Below are 25168 nucleotides of genomic sequence, written 5' to 3'. Positions count from 1 at the left end.
CCTGTCCTGTGAAACCGCTTAATGTCTTGGCCACCATGCTGCAGCTCTGTTTCAGGGTCTTGGCAATCTTCTTATAGCCTAGGCCATCTTTATGTAGAGCAACAATCCTTTTTTACAGATCCTCAGAGAGTTCTTTGCCATGAGGTGCCATGTTGAACTTCCAGTGACCAATATGAAAGAGAGAGAGAGAGAGAGAGAGAGAGAGAGAGAGAGAGAGAGAGAGAGAGCGAGAGCAATAATACCACATTTAACACACCTGCTCCCCAGTCACACCTGAGACATTGTAACATTGATCAAAAATATTACAGCGCACACATGCAAAACTAACATTTACCTCCAGCAAGGCTTTTTAAAAACACCTAGACATTTTCAAAAAACATTATCAAAAAAAATGGGCATTCAGCAGCTGAAGGGGGGATATTAAAGAGATCGTCTTCTCTATTTTATTTCTGCTGCCCTGGGCCTTTGTATTCTCCCCTGGCCCCACCTTGTCCCCCCTGCAGCTCTGCTTGCTTCCCCCCTCCCCTCTCCCCCCTGGTACTGCGGTGGATGGAGAGCAGGGAAGGGACCAGTTAATATGTAATTTACCAGCCTCTTCCCTTTCTGAATGGACAGAGTCAGTAATCAGTACTGATCACCGACTCTGCCCATTCAGAACTAAAGTATAGTAAACTGTGTTTAATATGTTTCAGTTTGTAAATGAAGAGAGACAGAGCTATTCCTGTCCATTCATTCTGTGCAATTGAGACTGCAGAAAAATGTAGATTAAGAGCTGCGTCCTCAATCTGTTTTCTCTGACTAAAAGGTGTAACATCAGAGGTCTGTTTAAACCCCTGATATTTCACCAAAGCCGCCCCCCCCCCCCCATGGAGCTCCTTAAAAAAATAGTAAAAAAATAATAAAAAACAAGGTTTGTAAGAAAAAAAACAGGCTCGGAAGGAAAGGCCCTGCTTTCGAGGGGAATTGATTTCTCACACTGGGGCCCTGAAGTTTCTAGTTATGCTCCTGCCTAAAATTATTTTTTATGACAGATGAAAACTGTTTTTTCAAATATTTATAAAATAAAAAGAAATAATCAAATCCATAACTGATTACTTTGACAAAATGAAAACCCAATCCACACATAAATAACATACATTTACATAAATGTATCAGACTATAGCTTGCTCTAATATAAATTGTAATAAATGTTAATAAATTACCATCATCCAGTTATAAACCAAGACACGTTGTTAAAACTGAACTGCAGACAAACAGTTAAATACAGATACATATGAAATACAGATAAAATACATATAAGGGAGCTGATTTATCTGCCAAAGGATTTGCATTTCTGTCCATACAACCTGCCGCACAGCACAGCCCAATCTGCCCATCGGTTTAGTAACACTTTTAGGTCTTGTCCTTTCCCCAGCCTGTGTGCGAACAGTGAAAGGAGAAGCAGCAGACTGATGAGCTAATCTCTGTCACTCTGCTCTCTTCTCCTATCAGCATGTTTATTGTTAGCACATGATCCCTTGTGCTGCTTTCTCTCTCTCCTAGTCTGAATTTTGCTGTACAGGCACTGCAGGAGTCTGATATAATGGTAAATATATATGCCTGGGGTTTAGCTTTAAAGTGTAAATTTTTTTACATATACGCTTAAAGTTTAAGTTTGCAAATGTTGCATCCTGTTTCTTTAAAATCCTGTGTACATTTAGCCCCCATAAACACCTTAGAACTATTCCATCAGATCCCCATCCGCATCCCTTTCCTTGCATCTACAATTCATTCAGCTCTCTCAACATCTCTCTTTGTAGCCACCCATTCAGATGCTGTGAGAGCAGAGAGAGTAAGTGATGGGCTCTTTCTGCCCCTACAGCGCTCAGTGGAGCAGCATGCTAGGTGGCCGAGCCAGCTGCCGATTAGGCATCTGTGTGGATCCGAACAATAAAGTCAGGATCCATCCAGGGCCTGGAGCTACTGAGTGATGTCAGCCGACAACAGACTTTAGCCTGCTGTCAGCTGAATATGTGTCACAGGAGTATCCACAAGTCTGAATTCGACAAAATTTGAACAGGAGCGTATCCCAGTTGAATTATTTTTTGATGTTGATATATTGTATACATCAATTTCACACTGAGTTGGCATAGAGGCTGTGGAGTATTTATTACAATTGTACAGACCAAGTTAAAAAATTATTTCTAATGGATCTACTTAAATTCATTTTTAAAAATAATTATTTCCTATTTGCATATAATTTTTATAGACAAATAAGCAGAGAAACTATGGAAGCCTCATGCACCCCAGTATCATTATCTTCACCTGGGTTACTAGGGGAAAATGTTGGTGAGGGGTGTGCATGATTTAGGGGCACACATCGTCTATGGCAAAGGTATATTGATGATGTGCTGGTTGTATTAAAAGGTAGCAAGAGTTTGAAAGATTATATGCAGAGTTAAATGGGAATCCATATAATATCATAATATAACATGTTCCTGACATGTAAATTAAATGTAAAAAAAATAAAAATAAAAGGAAATTTTTACTTCTCAAGATGAAAAAGGAAAGGTTGATATACTTTCAAAAGACACTGGCAGAAAATGCTGTTATCAACTATACAGAGAGTTCCCATGGGACATTTCTTATGCATACATCCAAACTGAATGAAATTAAAGCATAATTATGGCTTGTTCACACTAGATGCACCATCTAGAATGCGGACAAATGCACCAAAAACTAACCCGAACACCTCCAAACGCATTAAAAAAGCATCAAAAAGGCACCAGAATTCACATGTCCTAAATTGAGATGAAGAAAAAAAGAAAAAAAAAAAGAGGGGAAAAAACACACCGGAACACATCACTTATGCATAAAGAATGCATCGGAACGCATAAAAAATGTGCATGCAGAAACACATCTGGAATGCAGAAATTGTGGTGTGAACCGGCCGTTAAACTCAAAGCCAAAAATTGTATATATTGCAACTTACCAAATCCTAAATGTAGTGGCTGCATTATAAACCAAACATTATTGAGCCACAGGCAGGGGCACAGCAGCAATGTGGGACTGGTTTAAATATACATACACCTGACCGCAGAGGTTTAACTAAAACCTTCAAGGCTTCCGTGCAAGAAACCATGAAGGATCCCCCGGCCCACAGCCGGGGCCCTTCTCTCAGAACCTGGTGACGAAATGCAAAGGCCTAGTCACCAGTGTGACTTTTTAAACCCCCGGTATTTCTTCCACTGGTGTCAATAGATTTCTGTTGTTGTTATTTTATTTTTTTAATTATTTTTTTCCATTTTATTTTGTATATATATTGGGGAAATTCAGCGAAATATAGGGTCTAAACAGACCTTTGATGTTTCAACTTTGAGACAGAGAAAGGAACCCACAGAGCCTTCAATCTCCATCTCTGCAGCTTCAGCTGCACAGAATGAATGGACAGGAATAGCTCTCTACAGAGCTCCTCCTTCATTCACAAACTGAAGCATAGTAAACATAGTAATAGCTATTGGGCTGCAACCAATGTTCCCTCTAGTGGACTAACTCTAGTAGACTCTATGCCTCAACAGTTTTTGTGGACTTTATCATATACGGTTTACACTATTTTATTAGTGTTTCATCTGGACTATTATGGTATATATATTTTTAGCTAGGGGTGCTAGGTGGTAAATTACATAGGTCACAAAAATGAAAGGAGGTAATAGCTAGCACAATATTGCTGGAAAAAAAACAATACATGTAAATACGTATACTAGAGCTGCAGCACTATATATGGATTAGATTGTGACATCCAATTCTACACATAAAAGAGTCTGCACAAGGCCTTTACATCAAAGGCACTGCCATCACTAACACCCAATCACACTGTCACTTACCATCAAGTGTGGACGCCCACAGCGGAAGGTCAAACTCGCAATATGGGACACACTCCAGACTGGGAATCCAATGGAGATGCTTCACCACTCTCCTCTTAATACAACTCTCTCACTCTGCTGATACTCTCCACTAAGATCTCCCATGTGTTTTAGGGAAAAATGCAGAATGCATAACATAGTGTAGTAATTTCTCAAAGATTTATTTGTTTAAAAGTATTGCACTTATTTCAATAAAAGTAAAAATCTGCATGTCGAAATAAACATAAGCTTCCGACCAACAAAATGGGTCCTGCGTCCCAATGCACGATGACGTCACACGCCACAACTTCTTCCTATGAATTTCATCATCAATGACATTATCAGGGGAATGGCCAGTGAGTGACAGGGCGCCATATATAGGGGATGGCAGTAGGCAGTATTGGCAGCAACAATTGCATTTCAAACACAGAAAGGAAATGGGAAACTCCTCGCAAATCAAAGGGAAGCATTCCCAATAGGGAAAAATACAATATTTCTATACCCTATTAAGTATGAAAACATAGTTATTTCGAAAGAAGAAACTAATCTCCAAATCAATTTTTAAACTTCTAATCAAACCATGTTTTTTTTAAAAAAGTGGAAATAACCATTAATCTGATAGGTCAGCCTAATTAGACCTATGACGCATCAGCAGGCTGCCATCTTGTGGTTAGAAAACAGAGCACACTCAAACAAAAATGCACAAATATCAAGAACAGCACATAAAAACCCATACAAAACAATTTTAAAAATGTGAACAAATTGATCGGTTATAGATCCAAATAAAAACAAATAAAATAACAGTGGGCTAGGCAATAAACACAACTTAAAGTGTGTTTAAAGTGTAAGTTCACCTTTACAAAAAAATCTGTAAGATGAACAGGTCCCCCTCCTCGCCCCCCCCCCTGGTCACGCTGACTTGGACTGCGGCAATCTCCGGTTCTAAGCCCTGGTATATCCACGCCAGGAGTCCGGGGCTCTCCGCAGCTACGCCTTCTAAGTCTAAGCTAAGTCTTCTTCCTAGACTAATGGTATTAGACAACATGGTACAGGCACTCAATGTAACACAGGACAATTTTTTTAGTCAAACCAATCGACAATGTAGAGACATGACTGATCAAGGATTGTACCAACATGAGTCACTCACTCAATCACTAATTTCCAATAACCTTAATGTGATTAATCTCTCCTCTTATAACTTTAGCGAATCAGAGATACAAGTATTGGCATGTGGTTTGAGCTTCTGTCCCAATCAGGACATGGACAAGTTCGAGGTGACCAAAGGCATTCAATTGTTTGCACGTAAAATGTATCCTTAAACATATGTATTATAAAGATGTACCTCAACAACCTATATTCAAATCCTAAGAACTCACTGCTCTAGATAATCTAATCTAATCACTGGAGGAAAACGATCCCCCAGATCTGATTGATTGGATCAACCTTGAGCATTTGCTTGGATGCTTCGATCAGAATTACCCACTACGTCTTTACACACATTTAAAAAGAAATCAGATACATTTTCTACCCTCAATACCAACACAAATGTGTTAGCCTTTGTCCAGCTGACATGTAGTGAAATTTGTAAAATCAATACCTCCAATAATAGGCAGCACAATTTAAGTGATGAGGAACGGAGGAGCTAAAGGAGCTAAAATCACTAGCCTCCAACTCCTCAATCACGATTTAACTTTCCGACAAGGGGGGAAATATTGTTATTATGAATATTGAGCATTATGAAGAGCTTTGCAATAGAATCTTATCCAACAAGCAATGTTACTACAAAATTTCTTCAACAAAAATTTATAAATTCCATCAGGAATTTTACAAATTAGTTGACGAATCACACGCTGCTAATATACTTTCAAAAGTAGGAATGGGATTATGTGAGAATTGCACTACCCCATGCCACAACTTTCGATGCTTCGCCTAAACTGCATAAGAACATGCACCGGCCATTGGGTAGGCCCATCATATCCAGTAATGGTTCGCTGACGGAAAACCTTAGCCAGTTTGTAGACAGTCACTTACGCCCACACGTGCTGAATTTACCAAGCTATGTAAAAGATACCATGCATCTATTACAAATTATTGATGGCATATGCGTCCCACCAGCATCAATCCTTGTGGAACTGGACGTAGAGGCCTTATAAAACTCAATACCACACGATAAGGGGCTGACATGCAACAAGCATGTCATCTCGCAAAATAGTCGCTTTGAAAAAAAGAGAAATCTATTTTTTATAGATGCCCATATGACAGCGCTGACCAATTAGAATGCTCTATATGTCCTTTCTGATGAGGGACGTTTGGACATTAAGCTCAGGGGATTTCTAAGCTTCCGGATTCCTGGCACAGATATACCGGGGCTTAGAATCCGAGATTCAGTGGGACTGGGGGGTGGGGGGCAAGGAGTGGGACCTGTGTAAGTTCACCTTAAAGATTTTCCTATAAATGTGAATTTAGCCTTTAACCACTTCCCGACCAGCGCACAATTATGTACGTAGACAGAATGGCAGGGCAGGCAAATTGGCGTACAGGTACGTCCATTTGAAATTGCCGCCCTGCCAACGCGTGCACGCCGCCAACGGCGCGCGCAGGTTGGGACCCCCATGAGTCCAGTCACAGGTCCTGCGGACTCGATCACTGCGAGGATACCCGCGATCATCTCATGGGGAGGCTGAACGGGGAGATGCCGATGTAAACAGCATCTCCCTGTTCTGCCTAGCAACAAGTGACACTGATCTCTGGTCCCTGTGATTGGAGCAGAGATCAGTGTTCACTAACAGACAGCCCAGGCCCCCACAGTTAGTAACATCCCCCTAGGGCACACTTAACCCCTACACTGCCACCCCCTGGTTAACCCCTTCACTGCCAGTGTCATTTACACAGGAATCAGTGCATTTGTATAGCACTGATTGCTGTATAAATGACAATGGTCCCAAAAATGTGTCAAAAATGGCCAACATGTCTGGCATTATGTCGCAGTCACAATAAAAATTGCTGATTGCCGCCATTACTAGTAAAAAAAAAATTATTAACTACTTTAAGACCGGACCAATTTGCTGGCTTAAGATCAGACCACTTTTTGCGATTTGGCACTGCGTCGCTTAAACTGACGATTGCACGGTCGTGCGATGTGGCTCCCAAACAAAACTGATGTCCTTTTTTTCCCACAAATAGAGCTTTCTTTTGGTGGTATTTGATCACCCCTGCGGTTTTTATTTTTTGCGCTATAAACAAAAATAGAGCGACCATTTTGAAAAAAACGCATTATTTTTTACTTTTTGTTATAATAAATATCCCCCAAAAATATATAAAAACATTTTTTCCCCTAAGTTTAGGCCGATACGTATTCGTCTACATATTTTTGGTAAAAAAAATCGCAATAAGCGATTATTGATTGGTTTGCACAAAAGTCATAGCGTTTACAAAATAGGGGGTAGTTTTATGGTATTTTTATTAATCATTTTTTTTTTTACTAGTAATGGCGGCGATCAGCGATTTTTATTGTGACTGCAACATTATGGGGGACACATGGGACATTTTTGACACATTTTTGGGATCATTGTCATTTATACAGCAATCAGTGCTATACAAATGCAGTGATTCCTGTGTAAATGACACTGGCGATGAAGGGGTTAACCAGGGGGTGGCAGTGTAGGGGTTAATTGTTCCTAGGGGCGTGTTACTAACTGTGGGGGGCTGGGCTTTGTGTTAGTGAACACTGATTTCTGCTCCAATCACATGGAGCAGAGATCAGCATCACTTGTTGCTAGGCAGAACAGGGAGATGCTGTTTACGACGGCATCTCCCCATTCAGCCGTCCGTGAGATGATCGCGGATATCCCCGCGGCGATCGAGTCCGCGAGACCCACGACCGGACTCACGGGGGAAAAATCCAACTAATTTTGGCGTCTGAAAGTTCGACCGTGTGTACAGGGCATAAGATTTACTTTGAGTTGACCTTTTGTTTCATTTGATCTTTAACGAATTACCGAATCATGTCGAATTCATTCGCATCCGCCATAGTTTCTTTTGTATTTGTTGAAATTCGATATTTATGTATGTATATTGATTCGTGATAACGAATCGTAGTTTGGAAAGTTGTTTATTGAATCTATTAACACACACACAATGACAATATCTCTTCTCTGCTAAAATACAATACAACACCCTTCTCTCACTCAGTTTCAGGAATGCACTTTGTCAGTAATCCCACCTCCAGCACAAAATGAATCAGCTGAATGGACTGTAAGGCCGCGTACACACGGGCGGACTGTTCGCCCAACTTTGTCCGTCAAACAGTTTCGGCAAACAGTCCGCTCAAAATTAGCATGGACGGACATGGCCACACACGACGAACGAACAGTTTGCTGAAACCGTGCGCGATGACGTGAACGGCACGTACGACGGGACGAAAAATACGACGTCCTATACACTGCATTATAACTTTCGGCGTGTTAAGCCTTTCTGAGCATGCGCGGAACTTAGTTTGTCGAACAAGCCTTCACACGGGCGGAGACAGTTTTACGGAATTTCCGAAAAACCTTGTTCGTCAAACTGTCCGCTGAAACTGTCCGCTGAAAGCCCACACACGAGCGGACTGTCCGCCCAAACACTGTTCAGCGGACAAAGTTGGGCGAACAGTCCGCCCGTGTGTACGCGGCCTTAAGCCTCATACACACAATGAGATTTCTGCTGATTTTTTTCCTTCAGATTTACCAAAACCATATAATATGAGGTCAAACCTTAGGAGTTTACATTTTTTTATGCAATCAGGCAGGCCCTTGCACTACATGGTTTTGGTAAATCTGAAGGAAAAAAATCAGCAGAAAATCTCATAGTGTGTATGGGGCTTTAGATTTACCTTGAGTTTAAATTTTGTTTCATTAGATCTTTAACGAATTAGAGAATCATGTTGAATTAATTTGTTATATCCGCTATAATTTCTTTCCTATTCGTTGAAATTCATAGTTTTTTTAATCGGACATTTGGATGTATTCGAATGTCCGAAAGATGCAAAATTCAGCCGAATTTAGATTTGTTACGAATCGAATTGCACAAGCCTAATAAATAAATGAAAACTGATTATTGTAAGTACCCCTGTCAATATTACATGGTTTGTCTCAACCCTCTATCTGTTACAACTACAGGATAGCTTGTTCTGTTGAAAAATAATAGCTTTACTGGCCGGATCATCAGGAGAAAATAAAGCAAAGAATGCCTAAAAAAGAAAACGAATGCAGCCATTACATATAAGAATTGGTAAGATGCATTTTAATTAATGTCCAGAGCAAACAGAACAAGGAGAACAATTAGAGTGTGTTTATTAGGCCCTGAGGGGGGAGGAAAGTTGGCACTTGGATGGTACAGGGAACTTTAGGTAGATACATTTTCCTACCCTGTGGTTTACAGAAATGGAGGCATTTTTTATATTTTTGCAGATAACAGCAGTTTACTTATTTGCTGCCCTTTCTTCTATTTTTTTTTTTATACTTATGCTTAATTGGTAAAACAAGCTTACATCCCAATTAAAAGTGGGTCTGTATCTGTTCTAATGGCTGTAAACCTAAAAAAAATGTCAATCTTTTATTTGCTGTATATGGTATATTAGTTTTTCTAAAACCCAGTGTTCAACTTTAAATTGAAATTTCATGCCCCAGCAATTTGCAGCCACTTCATATGTGTGGGGCCCAAGTCTAGGGCAGAAGGTGAGGCCTAAGTACCGTGTTCGTTGCTCTGTATCTGCCTTTGATGTCTGGAAAAAGGCTGTGTGCTTTTTTGTCGCTGCAAATTTTTAATGCCAACAGCATCAATAAATAGATGATGAGAGTCTACATTAAATCAACACTCAGGCCTTTTAACCATGTCCAGCTAAGCATGTGATTGCTGACATTCCTTTACATCACAGGAGATCCTATCACTCATAGCTACCAGCCTAGGGTTGGCCCCTTGCTGGTATTTTACTGGCCTGGTTGGTGAAAAAGAGACATGCTGCCAATGCTGTTAATAGAAAGAATATCATTAGGATGATATTTTGTCTAAAAAAAAAAAAAAAAAAAAAAAAAAAAAAAAAGTGGCAAGCTTAGGTGTCACAAGACTGGATAGAAGATGTTCCAGGTGGGCACTAGACCTTGGGGCTACAGCCATTGTTACTGCTTTCTAAACTAATGTCAATGAGTGGTGAGAAAAAATTATTTAGTCAGGACCCAGAACAACTATCTTCTGAAGATGACCCTTCTTGCAAGGAGTAGTGTATATAAAAAAAATTTAAGGAAAAATCTAAATGTATGCTTAGATTTTAGCTCCCATAGATTTTATCTCCTAAAAATTACAGTGGGCACCCAGTGCTTACACACTCACCAGCCACTTTATTAATACACCTGTTCAATTGATTTGTAACACAAATTGCTAATCTGCCGATCACATAGCAGCAACTCAATGCACTTAGGCATCTAGACGTAGTGAAGATCACTTGCCAAAGTTTGAACTGAGCATCAGAATGGGGAAAAAAAAGGATTTAAGTGACTTTGAACATGGCACTGTTTTGGTGCCAGACAGGCTGGTCTGAGTATTTCAAAAACTGCTGATCTACTGGGATTTTCATGCACAACCATCACTAGGGTTTACAGAGAGTTGTCTGAAAAAGTGAAAATATCCAGTGGGCGGCAGTTTGTGTGGGCAAAAATATTTTGTTGATGTCAGAGGAGAATGGGCAGACATTTGAGATGATAGAAAGGCAACAGTAACTCAAATAACCACTCGTTACAACCAAGGTATGCAAAATACCATCTCTGAACTCACAACACCTTGAACCTTGAAGCAGCAGAAGACCACACCAGGTGCCACGCCTGTCAGCTAAGAACAGGGAAATGGTGCTACAATTCGCACAGGCTCACCAAAGTTGGACAATAGAAGATTGGAAAAATATTGCCTGGTCTGATGACATTCAGAATTTGGCGTAAACAACATCAAAGCATGGAGCCATCCTGCCTTATATCAAAGGTTCAGGATGGTGGTGGTGGTGTTATGGTCTTGGCACAACTTGGGCCTCTTAGTACCAATTGAGCATCGTTTAAATGCCATAGCCTTCCTGAGTATTGTTGCTGACCATGTCCAACCCTTTATGACTACAGTGTACCCATCTTCTGATGGCTAATTCCAGCAGGATAATGCACCATGTCACAAAGCTCAAATCATCTCACCACTGGTTTCTTGAACATGGCAATGAGTTCACTGTACTCCAATGGCCTCCACAGTCACCAGATCAATCAGCTGCAACATTCAGATGGTAGGGTCATAATTTGGCATAAACAACATGAAAACATGGATCCATCCTGCCTTATATCAAAGGTTCAGGATGGTTGTGGTGGTGTCATGGTCTTGGCACAACTTGGGCCTCTTAGTACCTGTTGAGAATCGTTTAAATGCCATAGCATACCTGAGTATTGTTGCTGACCATGTCCAACCCTATATGACTACAGTGTACCCATCTTCTGATGGCTACTTCCAGCAGGATAATGCACCATGCCACCAAGCTCAAATCATCTCACCTCTGGTTTCTTGAACATGGCAATGAGTTCACTGTACTCCAATGGCCTCCACAGTCACCAGATAAATCCAGCTCAATCCAATGGAGCACCTTTGAGATGTGGTGGAACGGGATATTCACATCATGGATGTGCAGCTGACAAATTTTTAAGTTGAAGTTTTCAACACCTTGTTTAATCTAAGCCACAAAGAATTAAGGCAATTCTGAAGGCAAAAGGGCGTCCAACCCAGTACTAGCAAAGTGTACCTAATAAAGTGTCTTGTGAGTATATACACTACACAGGCATGTTAAAGGAAAGAAAAACAGGTGGCATAGAGTTAATAACAGTGTCTTATATGTTACCATATACAGTATACCATACATCTATAGATGCACCTGATGATGTGCACACATTTCAGATCAATTGGCATTGTTGGAAAGTGTCTGGGACTGGGTTCACACCTCAGATGGATGTGGCTCGCAGAAGGGGTACAGTGCCTCCCTGTTTTCCATTTCAGGGAGGAATTGGGCTGCATTTTTGCCCGAATTCGCCACCCGGAAACAGAGCCAAAGACGGAGCCAAGCATTCCTGTGCAAGCTGCTCCGAAGCCGCAACAGAGATATGTGAACCGACTCCATAGAGAGCTGGTCACAATCTCCTGTCATGCAAATTGGATGCGGAGAAATCCACATCCAATTCGCATGGTTGTTAACCCAGCCTGGAAGTCTTTTTGATAAAACAATAAAAGTATGGTTAGCCATCAGGCGAGGACTATAGAAAGTAAGAAAAACAGCCCTCATTCTAACCTTTGTGTGTCATTTCATCATTACATTGTTTCAACCTGTATTTTTATTTCACGTACTATTGCTAAATGACTCCTTATTGATATATTATAATTGCTATTTTATGTTGATCATTCAATAAAAATCTTTGAATGAGAAAAACAGCCCTCAATAAAGTGGAGTGGCAGATTCAGACATATGCGATTTGTATCTCAAGCTAAGCTTTTGTGATCTATCTGCGTTCCCTTTTTCTTCTTCATATTTGTAACTAACAAGGGAAAGATGAGACAGAACACACAGAGACCTTTAGTTTCTCATGTATTGACAACTGAGCCCGGCAAAGGGTGGCTGGCTTAAAATGGACTGCAGAGAATCATCAGTTTGTAGGGAATTTCATGATCGTGCATCTTCTTATCAAGCTTTTTCCTGTCCACATGCCAATATGGGTGATATGGTACTGTATCCGGGACTGGATTTGTATTTCCTTTCTCCCAGGCCAAGAATCCTTTGCCACCCCCAAACTAATGTACTGGCTATCCTTAGTATCACCCTAGCAAGATAAGACATAGTCAGACAAAAAAAAAGCTGAGCATGAGAGTGGAATCACTAAAGTTCAAAAAGTCAAGTTACACTCACACCTAAGTGCCATGTTTTCAAGTGTTTTTTGGAGCAGAATTGCACATTTTTGCAGCTTTTGTCAGGGTCTTTTTTTTGTAATGTTTTCAACTAAAAGGTGTGGAATGCTGTTGAAAAAGGGGTGAGGAGCTGCTGTTTAAGCAGAAAACGTGCGACAAAACGCTTGAAAAACGTTCAAAAAAGTTAATGTTGCACTTTTCAGACTTTTCCATTGAAGTCTATGTGGACGAAAATGCTAAATTCTGCCTGAAAAGTAGCTCATGTATACTTTTTTGAGCAACAGCCGTTTTGCCACAAGGGACAGAAGGGCTATTAAAACAATGGGTTTTTGCTTGTTGAGCATTTTTGAGTTTCGAGCTACAAGTTACAAAATGTTCAAGTGTAAATGTGGTCTCAGTGTTATCACTAGAAGAGTAGTGCAAACTATGGGCCTGATAGCAATTTGAAGGGTAGGCGTATGGACATAGAATGGGAGAACTGTAAATAGGTGGGTGAGTGAATTATAAATACACAGTCCAATGTTCCATTAAGAATAATACAAGACCTGGGCAGGGACAGCAGTAATCAGAACACAGCCAGTAGTGGGTGTGTGGTTCCATGGCCATGACCTACAGCATATTGGCCAGGCCCTGGTTGTGTTGCCATCATCAATAATGGCAGTCACCAACACTCAAAGGAACTTGAAAACATAGTTGTGCTTATCTGTTCTTTATAACACAGAACAGGATTGCAATGGAGGATGAGGACCATGTGGCATAGGGTTGGTACTGTAGGTGAGAGCACAGAACTAAGAGATGTAATAACACATGCTTTTAATTTCTGAATTCTGCCTAGTGCTGAATCTCAGTGTTAGGTGGAGTTCTTCTAGAAATTCCTTATGCAACACTGGATGATTGTTTGCAGTAAACATAGTTTGCCAGGGTTAGAGTAAAACATAAATCCATACATAAAGCATAGGTAGGCTGTAACAGGCGGTTTGCTGCAAGAGACAGAATGCTAAGATGTGAACAAGGGCTATTAAAAATGATGGGTTTTTGCTTGTTGAGCGTATTTAAATTTTGAGCTACAAGCTACGTGCTTCAAGTTTGAACAGGGCATCAGTGTTATCACTAGAAGAGTAGTGCAAACTATGGGCCTAATCTAATAGCAATATGAAGGGTAGGTGTTCTTAGGTTTCTAGGTGTATGGACCTAGAGTGCTTGAACTGTAAATAGGTGGGTGAGTGAATTGTAAATACAAAGTCTACTGTTCTCTTAAGAATAATGCAATACCTGGGCAGGGACAACAATAACAACACAGCCGGTGGTGGTTGTGTGGTGCCATGATCATGGCCTATATTGGCCAGGCAGAAATATATCCGTGGATGTGTTGCCAACATCTATTATAGTAGTCCCCACCACTCGTGAAACATGGAACACCACCACTCGTGGAACATGATTGTGCTTATCTGTTCTTTATAATGTAGAACAAGAGAAGAATGGAGGATAAGGACCAAGTGGTAAAGGGTTGGTACTGTAGGGAGAACACAGCAAGAACTAAAAGATGAGATAACACATGCTTTATCCGCTGAATTTTGCCTCATGCTGAATCTCGTTGTTAGGTGGAGGTCTTCTTTTAGGTTCCTTATCCAACACCGGGCGATTGTTTGCAGTAAATGTAGTTTGTCAGGGTTAGAGTAAAACGTAAATCCATTGGTATTCCAAATCTCAAAGAGGATATTGTAAACTATGCCTTTGTTTTGTTTTTAAATGCTAGTGCTACCATTTCACAATTTGCTGAGACAAGTATTTCTCAATGTCTTCCTGATCATGTGAAGAGCCAGAACTGTGCACTGTTTACAACCTGTATAGGTAGGCTGATGATCTTTGCAATGAGTCATTTTTGTTCTCTTTCATATTGATTTTCAATAATTCATGCACCCAAGCATAAGTCAGATTACTGTATTTCAGATGAATCACCTGTCTCATTTTTGAATCAAAGAACACTTAAATGAGTTTCAAATGTACTTATTATTCTCTAGTCTCAGACTTGTTATGTATTGCCCCCAGTCATCAAAATAAAATTCATGATACCTCTCAACATACCTTCCTACAATTTGAAAGAGTTACAAGTGCTTGTATGTTTGTTCTAAGTCTGGATCCTTTCATTCCCAGCATAGAATAGACTAAAGACGGGCTCCACTTGGCTGGCACTAAGAAGACAGGAGGAGTGGCAAGGAAGCGTTTTAAAGGGGGCAGCAATTGGGGAAAGACAGACCCTGGTATAGAAGACTGCACACCACGAACTGGAAGGTTATCACATAGCAGTTTGCTCTGACACTGAAAGAAATGCTTCCAGACTGTATTTGCTGAACGTGTTACATTCGTCACCAGGGTGCCTGGCATTTCATACTTTGCTTCGAAAAGAAAAAAATCAAGAGGCATAACTAATTAGGAGGCTTGTATACGGAGAGGGGTCACCGCATTGTTGAAGTAAATAGAAAGCAGAATAACAAAAATCTGGCATTGCTGAGAAAATGTTGTTGGCTGTGAAGGGCTGTGGGGAAGAGATGGAGCGTCCTTCATGCACACAGCTGCATGGGGTGAAAGACAAGTGACATGCAGCCTATGGACAGCAATCACAAGAAGAGGAGATTATGTTCCTTTTATTAACTGTTTTCTGGCCATTATTTTTTTTTACGGCTTTCCTTTGCACCCAAGGAATACAGCAATGGGATTGTCAAGAAGGTTATGGTGATTTTAGTAACGGACAGTCAACTTGCAACGGTAAGTAAATGTTTTATTAGCTGATGAGTAAGTGGAATTTATTTTGTTGATAAAGAAAACATTTTTTTGGGCGCGTTAGCATTTTATAAAATTATGACAGAGTATCATATATTTTAATGGAGCAAAGCCTTATAAGTAAAACTTTGACTATATGGGGAATTTTGAGGATCTGTAGGAATGAGTACAGGCGAAGGTACAAAGGGTGACACATAAATCATTCTTCACTCTTCTTGCACTCATTCACAGCTAATGCCCCGTACACATGAGCGGATTTTCTGTTGGAAAAAAGTTGGATGGCTTTTCCGACGGAATTCCGCTCAAGCTTGGCTTGCATACACACGGTCACACAAAAGTTTGCGGAACTTTCGCTAGTCAAGAACGCGATGACGTACAACATTACGACGAGCCGAGAAAATGAAATTCAATGGTTCCGAGCATGCGTAGGAATTTTGGCATTGGAATTTGTACAGACGATCGGAACTTTTTCCGGCCGAAAAATTGAGAACCTGCTCTCAATCTTTTGCTGGTGGGAATTTGGTCAGCAAAAGTCAGATGGAGCATACACACAGTTGCATTTTAACACCAAAAGCTCTCATTGGTCTTTTGCTGGCCGAATTTCCGATCATTAATCTCTCAAGAAAAGCTTAATTGTGAACACAGCTTTATAGTTGCTATAGTCACAGTCCATTTCAACAGAGATGTGATTGTTCTGATTGTTTGAGGCAATCCATACACATATGTAATCAACAAAGGGGGTCAAAAGAAAGGAAATTATTGAACAGATTAAGAAAATACCAGAACAATGGAAAAATAAATTTAGAGTCAGAGACAACTGTACCTAGGTGGTTTATTTGATAAGGAAAGACGTGTAGCATGCAGTGAACCTCAACAGCCAATCAGAATTCTTGCACCTATCTTGCATTAAATAGTGGCTCAGATCATCTAAATTGTATTTAGTAGTAGTTTGTTGAATAAGCCTGTGATTGTATTCAACTAGATATTTTGCTAAAATGTCCCTTTCACTGTTAGGCCCCATACAAACTTGGCGATTTGGATTCAAGGACCAAATCGACACGATCCTGCCCATGATTTCAAATTGCATGGCAAATGTGGCGCAATTTTGCTGCGGATGTGGTGTCACAGAATCACGCAGCAATCGCAGCAAAACGTGCCTTAAAAAACCCCATAAAGCTTATTGCCCAAAAAGAATCAGAAGCTCCTTTTGGGGCGACAAACGTGCATAGGCAGCCCATTGAAGAAGTGAATGGGGTGCCCTATGTGCGAGAAACACAAAAACTCAGTCACTGACCTTTTTTAAAAATTGCGTAAAACTGCAGTACCAATGCGTTTAGGCGTGTGCTAACGCATGCACGTTAGCATGGTCACAATCTCCTGCTATGCGGACTGGTTGCGGGGAAAACCGCATCCAATTCACAATAGTGTGAACCCAGCCTCAAGATGTATTTTATAATTTGTATCTAATTAAAATGTGCAGCTGTGTAACTATTATAGTGGTATTAAACCCCAAAAACGAAATGTTATTATATTGCAGCTTACCAGTTTTTAGATGTAGTAGCTGCATTTTTTTCCTGTTGATCCTGCCAGAAAGTCAGTTTTTCATCAGACCAAACTGTCCAGCAAATGTGGCAGTTAGTGGCTTAGGAGACATTATTTAACATTTACGGAGGTGATTACAATGGTTTGACTTGATTCATTTATATGAAACCTTTATCTCAAAAGGAAAACAAAATTTTTTGTAATTGCTTGAAAGTGTTAGCTTTTCTTAGTCAATTACATTTAAATCTGCTAGTCTAACACTACCCTCTCCCCAGATTGACAATGCTGCTGTCCAAAGGTGTCTCCATTGCTCCTCCATCCAGAGTAGAAACACCTTAGAATAGAAAGTGTGTTACTGGCAGGATCACCATGTGAAAAAAAAAAAAAAACTACTGCAGCTGCATTTTAGGATTGGTAATCTGCAATATATTAGATTTTTGTTTTTGAGTTTAATACTGCTTTTCTCAAACCCATGATGCATGTTTTTATGTCTTTAATAATGTGTTACATTATTGCATGTACGATTAAATAATCAGCATATTAAATCTATAATAATTTAAAATTTTCCAAATGTAATGGTTAAGAAATTCTATAAATCTGTAATGAATCCTAAATTGAAAAGAGTCTATCCTTTGTGACTGAGTCTCTTGCAGGTCTTTCTGTATTAGAGCCGTCCACAAGTCATTTCTTAGGTTAGTGTAAGCATTGCTCAGGAAATGAAATGGACTTTGTGAGCCTCGCATTGTTTGAATGACTGTCTGTAGAATAGCCAGGAAGGTGTACTGCAATTCACACAGGGGGGAATTCTTTTTTATTATCAATATCAAAACAAGTGATATGTCATTGTCCATGCAGACAGTATACAGAAGTATGCAATTACATACATGCAATATAATACATTTACACTTTGGCATATTAATTAATGTCATGGCATTACAGAGAATTACTAACAGACATATTTAAAATGATTATTACTATACAGGAGTTATATCGTGCCAACAGTTTACGCAGCACTTTACAATGTAAAAAAGGGAGACAATACAGTTATAATACAATAAAATACAACAGGATTAAGAGGGCCCTGCTCAGAAGAGCTTACAATCTAATAGGGTGGAGCAGGTGGTACAAAAGGTTGTAACTGTGGGGAATGAGCTGATGGAAGTGGTAGGAGATTAGTTGTAGACGTGATAGGCTTTCCTGAAGAGATGAGTTTTCAGGGATCACCTGAAGGTAGCAAGAGTAGGGGACAGCCAGACAGGTTGAGGTAGCGAGTTCCAGAGGATGGGAGAGGCTCTGGAGAAATCCTGGAGATGAGCATGGGAGGAGGAGACGAGAGAGCTTGAGAGTAGGAGGTCTTGAGAAGAGCGGAGAGGATGATTTGGGTGATATTTGGAGACAAGATTGATGATGTAGCTCGGGGCAGAGTTGTGAATGGCTTTGTATGTTGTGGTTAGTATTTTGAATTGAATTCATTGGGTAATTGGGAGCCAGTGTAGGGATTGTAATTATATTCTAAGTATCAGAATTATATAGCATAGGTATTTGGGAAGCCTATACGTACTGGACGTATATGTGTATCATGTTGTTTTAAAAAATTGCTGATCCTTCTATAGCGTTTATTTCAGGTGTACAGTGACATACAACAAGGCCCCTTTCACACATGGATTGAGTTACCGCTATACGTTAATAAGCAGTATTCCATAACTTGTTATGGTGTGTTGTGCTCCAGTGTAGGTCCATCAGAACCTACTGTATTGGTTAGTTAGGGGTGGATTTCATTGTAAATGAATGGCACAACACCACACAGAGTTCTGGTGTTTACTAGGTGTTGTGGTAATCTGTGGTATAAAGCGTTTTATCACAGAAATGCATAAACTAACGTTAAAATGGAGTATAGGAGGCGTGCAGAGTTCTGATGAGCAGTGCTCTTACTTTCTGACTCCACACTGTGGGGCACTTTCACACCTATCCACACGTTTACACTTTCCTAATCTTCTGATATATGTTGTGTTAAGGCAGCCATAGGCGTGCGCAGGGGGTGTGCCAGGTGTACCTGGGCACAACCTAATGTCTACGGACAGTGCTGATTCCCCCTACTACCCGGGCTTTCCCTCCCCCAGCTGCTGCAGGGGTTCTTTCAGGGTGGAGAATGGGGGAAGGGGCTAGTAAATATGTCATTTACCAGCACCTTACTTTTCTAAATGAACACAGTGGACACACTCACTCACTGTGTTCATTCATTACTGAGGCATAGTAAACACACTGACACAAACTGGCACTGATACTAATTTAAAGAAAAAAAAATCCTGTCCAAAAAAAAATATTACTGACCCTGACCTTGACCCAAACAGTAACCCTGGTACTGACCTAGAGTATTTTATTTTTATTTTTTATTTTTGTTATTATTAATTTTTTTTTTTTTATTTACACACTTTTTTTTCCTCTGCAGAGAGAGACAGAGAAGCATTGGGGGTTATTTACGAAAGGCAAATCCACTTTGCACTGCAAGTGCACTTGGAAGTGCAGTTGCTCTAAATCTAAGTGGTAGATCTGAAACGAGTGGAAGCTCTGCTGATTTTATCATTCAATCACGTGCAAGCTAAAACGCAGTTTTTTATTTTCCTTATGTCCCCCTCGGATCTACAGCGACTTCACTTCCAAGTGCACTTGCAGTGCAAAGTGGATTTTCCTTTAGTAAATAACCCCTAATGCCTCTCTCTCCTCCATTCACAGAGAGAGAGAAAACAGTGCGGGCTTCACAGTGACTGATCACTATGATAGCCAATCATAGACTATCACAGCGATGAGGTGACCCGGAATTGGGAGTTCCGAGTCCCAATCGTTAGTACATGCGGCGCAGTGCCAGCACAAAGGGAGATGCGCAAATATGCAGCGTGAAGAAGATAAAGGGTAACTCCACTTTTGTGGGGGGAAAAAATAGCAAATAGGAAAAAAATTATATAGCATTTACATATGCAACACAAGTCATATTGTAATTGAGTGTTAATTAAAATGGCCTTTCCTTTTTGATCTACAGCTCCATAATTTTCTGTAAAATGCAATGCAATCTGGCTACCTGGAGGTGTTCTGTACACAGATGGTACACAGAACGCCCCCAAAAATGTAATTTCCTGCTTGTGTGATTGGCTTACTGATTTTCCCAGAAGTCTGCACTAAGATACAAGTCAAATTTTGAGCATCTCTTGCTACGAAAATGTTATTTTTGGTGTGATACTCTCAAAGGGAAATCACGTCTCAGTGCCAGTTCACACTTATGCGATGCGGGAACCCTGCGAATACACTGCGGGTTCCTGCATCGCACCCGACTCGTAAGGCAGTTCACACTGCCATATGCAAACTGCCGAGAGTGTCAATACAATGTTAATGACACCCCCATTTCAGCTTGAATATCGCAGTGCAAACTGACAGTTCAGACGTGAATTGGATCGCATGGGTGTGAACACCCATGCAATCCGATTCTGGTGCGGACCAAATAAAGGGTCCTGTGCAAGTTTGGTCTGAATGTAAGTTTGGTCCGAATGCGATGCAAATTCAGCCATACTATCTGTATGGCTGAAATCGCATCGTACGGACATCACATGTGATTTGCAGTGCGGTGCGAATCACATGCCATCTCGCACCACGCACTGGTGTGAACCGGCACTAAAGGGATGCTAACTCAGCAGCTTTCCTCATTGGAGCCCTGCAGATGCAGCAGCTGAGTGATAATTATAAAATCACTCCCATACAGTCTCACTGTGCACATGGACACAGACAAACAAACAGCTATTTCTTCAGAATAACAAGGGATAGGAATCTGCAACAAAGTTTGTTAAAATCCCTGCAGTGTACATAGATCTTCCAGAGGAATGTTTTTTTCTCAACAAAAGTGGAATGACTCTTTAAATTCAGCGTTTAAAGGCAGAAAATAGACTCTTCAGATTTGCATTTTTTTAAAGGGGTTCTCTGGAAGAAAAAAAAAGAAACCAAATGCTCCTTAACGCTTGTGCAAAAAATGCCCTAGATGAGTGTTTTTTTTTTTAAGTTCAGTGTGCAGGAACTCTCAAAGTTGTAAACTGCAGAAGAACAACTAGGGAATGTTTATTTTATTGTACTGAATGTGTTAAGATAAAGGATTTAATACTACTATATACTAATAAAAGTGGAAGTTCAGCTTTAAGCACTTCTCCCCCTCCTTTGCCACATTTGGCATATCATTTTTTTTCGTGGGGGGGTGGGGGGGGGGCAGGTACCTGATTTTGACAGGTACTTGCTCCTACTTCCGCTCTGGCTACCTTGGTCATCCGAGCGTAAGTTCTCCTCTCCCCTCCCTCCCTGTAATCTTCAGGGGCACATCACAGGTCCAAGAAGATTGCCTGACCATTGAGGAGGCGCAGCGCGAATCGTGCATGTGCAGTGTGCACCCGGCTGTAAATCTGCAACTCACAGCTGGGTGCCCACACTTGTAATTCCGGCGCTGGGGTGAGGGGAGGGAGAGAACCGAGGGTTTGGGCGGCCACATTGCTGGATCGTGGGACAGGTGCGTGTCTGTTTAATAAAAGTCGTTAACCAGGGCGTTGCTAGGTGGCAAAAAGACCAGGGCACTTCAGCCCAAAGTCAGAGCCCTGCACCGGGGGGGGGGGGGGGAGGCGGGCATTTGGATTTGTGTGGAGGGGGGGTATTACCTACCTGACATACACTGACACACACTGACCTATCTGGCTGACACACACTAACCTACCTGTCTGACATACACTGACCTACCTGGCTGACATACACTGACCTACCTGACATACACTGACCTACCTGACATACACTGACCTATCTGACATACACTGACCTACCTGACACACACTGACCTACCTATCTGAGATACACTGACCCACCCTGATAACACAGACCTACCTGACCAGACTTCAGCTGTAGTGTGCGGCACGCCAATCACAGTAGAGTAGACAGCAGCAGGCACTCCAGGCAGCCAGAGCCAGAGCCATGACAGGAGAGGAAAGGAGAGCTGCCCGCCTGAGCGCTGAGCGGGGATCTTCTCCCAGTGAAGTGGCGGCCACATTGTAATTCCCGTTTTCTGGAGCCTGCAGTGCCTATGATGGACGTTACGTGTCCCGTGGTCCCGACATTGGACCAGTGGGACGTCCATCATAGGCTCCAGAAGGCGGGACCTGCTATGTCACTTGGCTGTGCTCGGGTCAGATCAGTCCATGGCTAATAATAGAATTGTAAATGCCAGACACCTGTGGATTTTTGGGGACCCACTATGGGCTCCAGCCCCCCTCAGCCCCCCTCCCGACGCCACTCTTGTTAACTACACTTTTTGTAGCTGCTGACTTTTAATAAACACAAAAAATGACTGGAATTCCTCTTTAAGGTGCAACTGCAGGGTTACCTAAAGGGAAAGTAAATGGCTACAGAGGCCCCCCAGTAGCTGTTTGCCATAATGTGTTAGTTATGCTCAGCATACTAGCATACCTCCCAACTGTTTGAGATGGAAACAAAGGACGCCTATTAGCAAAAATATGTAGGCATAGGACACACTCCCTACCACTCCCCCTTAAAGGAAAATTAAACAAAAAAAATATTAGTTAAACCCACAAGCTTTTTACCACTACTATGATACTGGCTTTTGCAATTTGCAAATGCAGCCATTTAGAATTTAGCTCTGAGAAAGACTTTTTGAAAGATAAAAAGTGCATTTTATATACAACTATATAGCTCAGATCAAAATAAGGGACAAATGAGGAGGAAAGAGGGACAGAGGGACTTTGTTCCAAATCAGGGACAGCCCCTCAAAATCAGGGACAGTTGGGAGCTATGTATTAGCACATTATTGCAGACTAACCTTGCAAGTGATCCCTTCCAGTGCTGCAATGTCAGTGCTCACATCTGTCCCTTCCATCTTCTCAAAGTCTTTTTTAGGGCTGCTGTCTTTGGCGTTTTGATTCGCTGGGCCTTGGTGGAGTAACTCTCGCACATGCCCATGGGATCTACTTTGCATTTTACATATTTCATATCATTCATATGCCATCTTGTAGTCTTTTTTCCAGCATTAATGGAGGCGTTAAAAATGTTACATGCAGTACTGTCAGAGGCCAATAATGCAATAATTCCCTCACATGACGTTCTGTTGCATACTTTGGCACAGACTGGGTGTGTAATAAGCTGGTTCTATCCCCACCTAATCTTCCCCTCTTCTCTCTTTTTACTTGCTTTACTAATGTAGCAGGGAGATGGCTGTCTTACCTGCCATATCAAAAGACACTTTGAAACATTGTTGCACTGTTTCCCTCTAGTGGCAGCTAAGGCTCTGTGTCATCACATCCCGTCCGCAGAGTGATTACCATCAGGGAGCAAAGCATAAAGAGAATTGTAGTTCCACATTTAGATTTTACTCTATGGGACTACAAAAGACCAGCATGCTCTGAGGGCAGGAAAGGAGAGACTCCATTTGGATTTCCTGAGCAGAATTCAGACAGCCTGAGGCAGAGGAAGAGATCAGACCTAAGGGAGCGGTATTGCCTCCTAGGTGATTTCACTGCACGATTTAGGCCTCCGCTGCCAGTCTGGACATCCAACCTGAGAGAAGGGGATCCCAGGTCCACATCCAGGCACACCTGCACCAAATGTGAAGCGTTCCAGTGTGAGGTGACCATTCAGAGCCTGCTTGTTTGAGGACGTTCGTTGGGGCCTCAACCACAGGATTGGGTAAGGGGGCTTTTGCTCATTTGCAGGAAACAGGGATACTGCACCACAAAAGAAGTTAAATGGACACTGTATACAGACATCATTTCTGTTATTCATCTTGCTGACACTTGTAGTGCCACAAGGCTAAAAGGATAAGGTCATCCATTTCCGGGGACACTGTATACAGACATCATTGTCTTTTCACCTTGCTGAGAAGGATTCCGTCTTCTTTACTCGATAATCCGGGCAAGTTGTGTTGTTTAGCCCTGCTATTCAGAAGTTTATGTGCACCAACAAAAGTGGCTAGCTGAAGACACAAAGCTTTATCTTTTCTTCAAAACGACTGAAGCTACTAGTGCCATACGGACCCGCACACACATATTCAGGACTCTGAATATGCAGTGGGTGTGGAAAAGTTTATCTAGGAAGTTAAAGCAGAGTTCCACCCATAAAATTTACTTTACAGAAATAAACATCATAATCCTTCAGCAACAACAATTGGACTCGCCCCTTCTGCACTGTTGCTATGGGGTGTCTTGTATTCTGCCTCTTCATCTCTGCGGTGATTTACGTAATTTCCCTTGCTCACTAGGGCTCCTTGGAGATGTGTGTCATTCCCTCCCAGGAGTCAGTGGGCAGCGCCGAGGGCTCTCATCGTGTTATTTTGAGAAGTTTCCTGTGCTGCAATGGGTACTTACTGCGCATGCGCGAAAACGGGCAGTGCATTCTGGTTATTCAACAGTCCTGTATCCTGGAGGTTTATCCTTGTGGGCTTCGCCTGCCCACAAGCAAGATGGGAATGGCCAACCAGCAGGAATATAAGTTTAGTTTGATTATAAAATATGAACAATAGCAGCTCAATTTACAAGGCTAATGAGTGCATCATTAGTCCAATATCATTATAACAGATGGATTTAAAGAAAAAAAAATGGTATCTGTAGTTGGAACTCTGCTTTAAGCCATTACATGTTGATTTGAATAAAGTGTTTAAAGTTGGGCCTGTAGTGTCAGGAGACAGAAGAGAGAGGCCTGACATAAGAGGGTCATTCCTCTGCTCTCCTCCGTTCTGGACTCATAGAGGCGACCTGAGTAAAGGTAACCAATCTGGTACAGATTGCCATATTGTGATTTATTGTTATTGAAGTGTTTGCCTCTGCTCTTGGGGTTATTCTCAGGTTTTGAATCCCCTGAATGCAGCCTGCTATATTGCTCATAACCTCAGTTATTGCTCTCCCATTGCATTGCTTGAACATATATATATTGTTACTGTTTGTTACATTTCCACAGAAATATTACAGTAAAGACAATTTCTGTGT

General features: G+C 41.3%; 1 protein-coding gene across 4 annotated transcripts in view; it reads left to right on the top strand.

Annotated features, from left to right (window-relative positions):
- Nucleotides 1-25168, top strand: part of EGF (epidermal growth factor) — a 198747-nt gene that overhangs the window by 5554 nt on the left and 168025 nt on the right. For 2 of the 4 annotated variants that reach the window (XM_077476716.1, XM_077476714.1), the window contains exon 3: nt 14988-15599. The exons of 1 other annotated variant lie outside the window; for it this stretch is intronic. In XM_077476716.1, coding sequence (XP_077332842.1) covers nt 15470-15599 — 130 coding nt within the window. In that variant the 5' untranslated portion in view covers nt 14988-15469. The remainder of the gene's footprint in view (nt 1-14987; nt 15600-25168) is intronic. One more of the 4 variants, XM_077476715.1, reaches the window with a different exon arrangement.

This window comes from Lithobates pipiens, unplaced genomic scaffold, assembly GCF_037356315.1.
Source record: "Lithobates pipiens isolate NorthernLeopardFrog02 unplaced genomic scaffold, aLitPip1_a1.2 Scaffold_13, whole genome shotgun sequence".
NCBI classification, from domain to species: Eukaryota; Metazoa; Chordata; class Amphibia; order Anura; family Ranidae; genus Lithobates; species Lithobates pipiens.
This window is presented reverse-complemented; position numbering and strand designations above follow the sequence as displayed.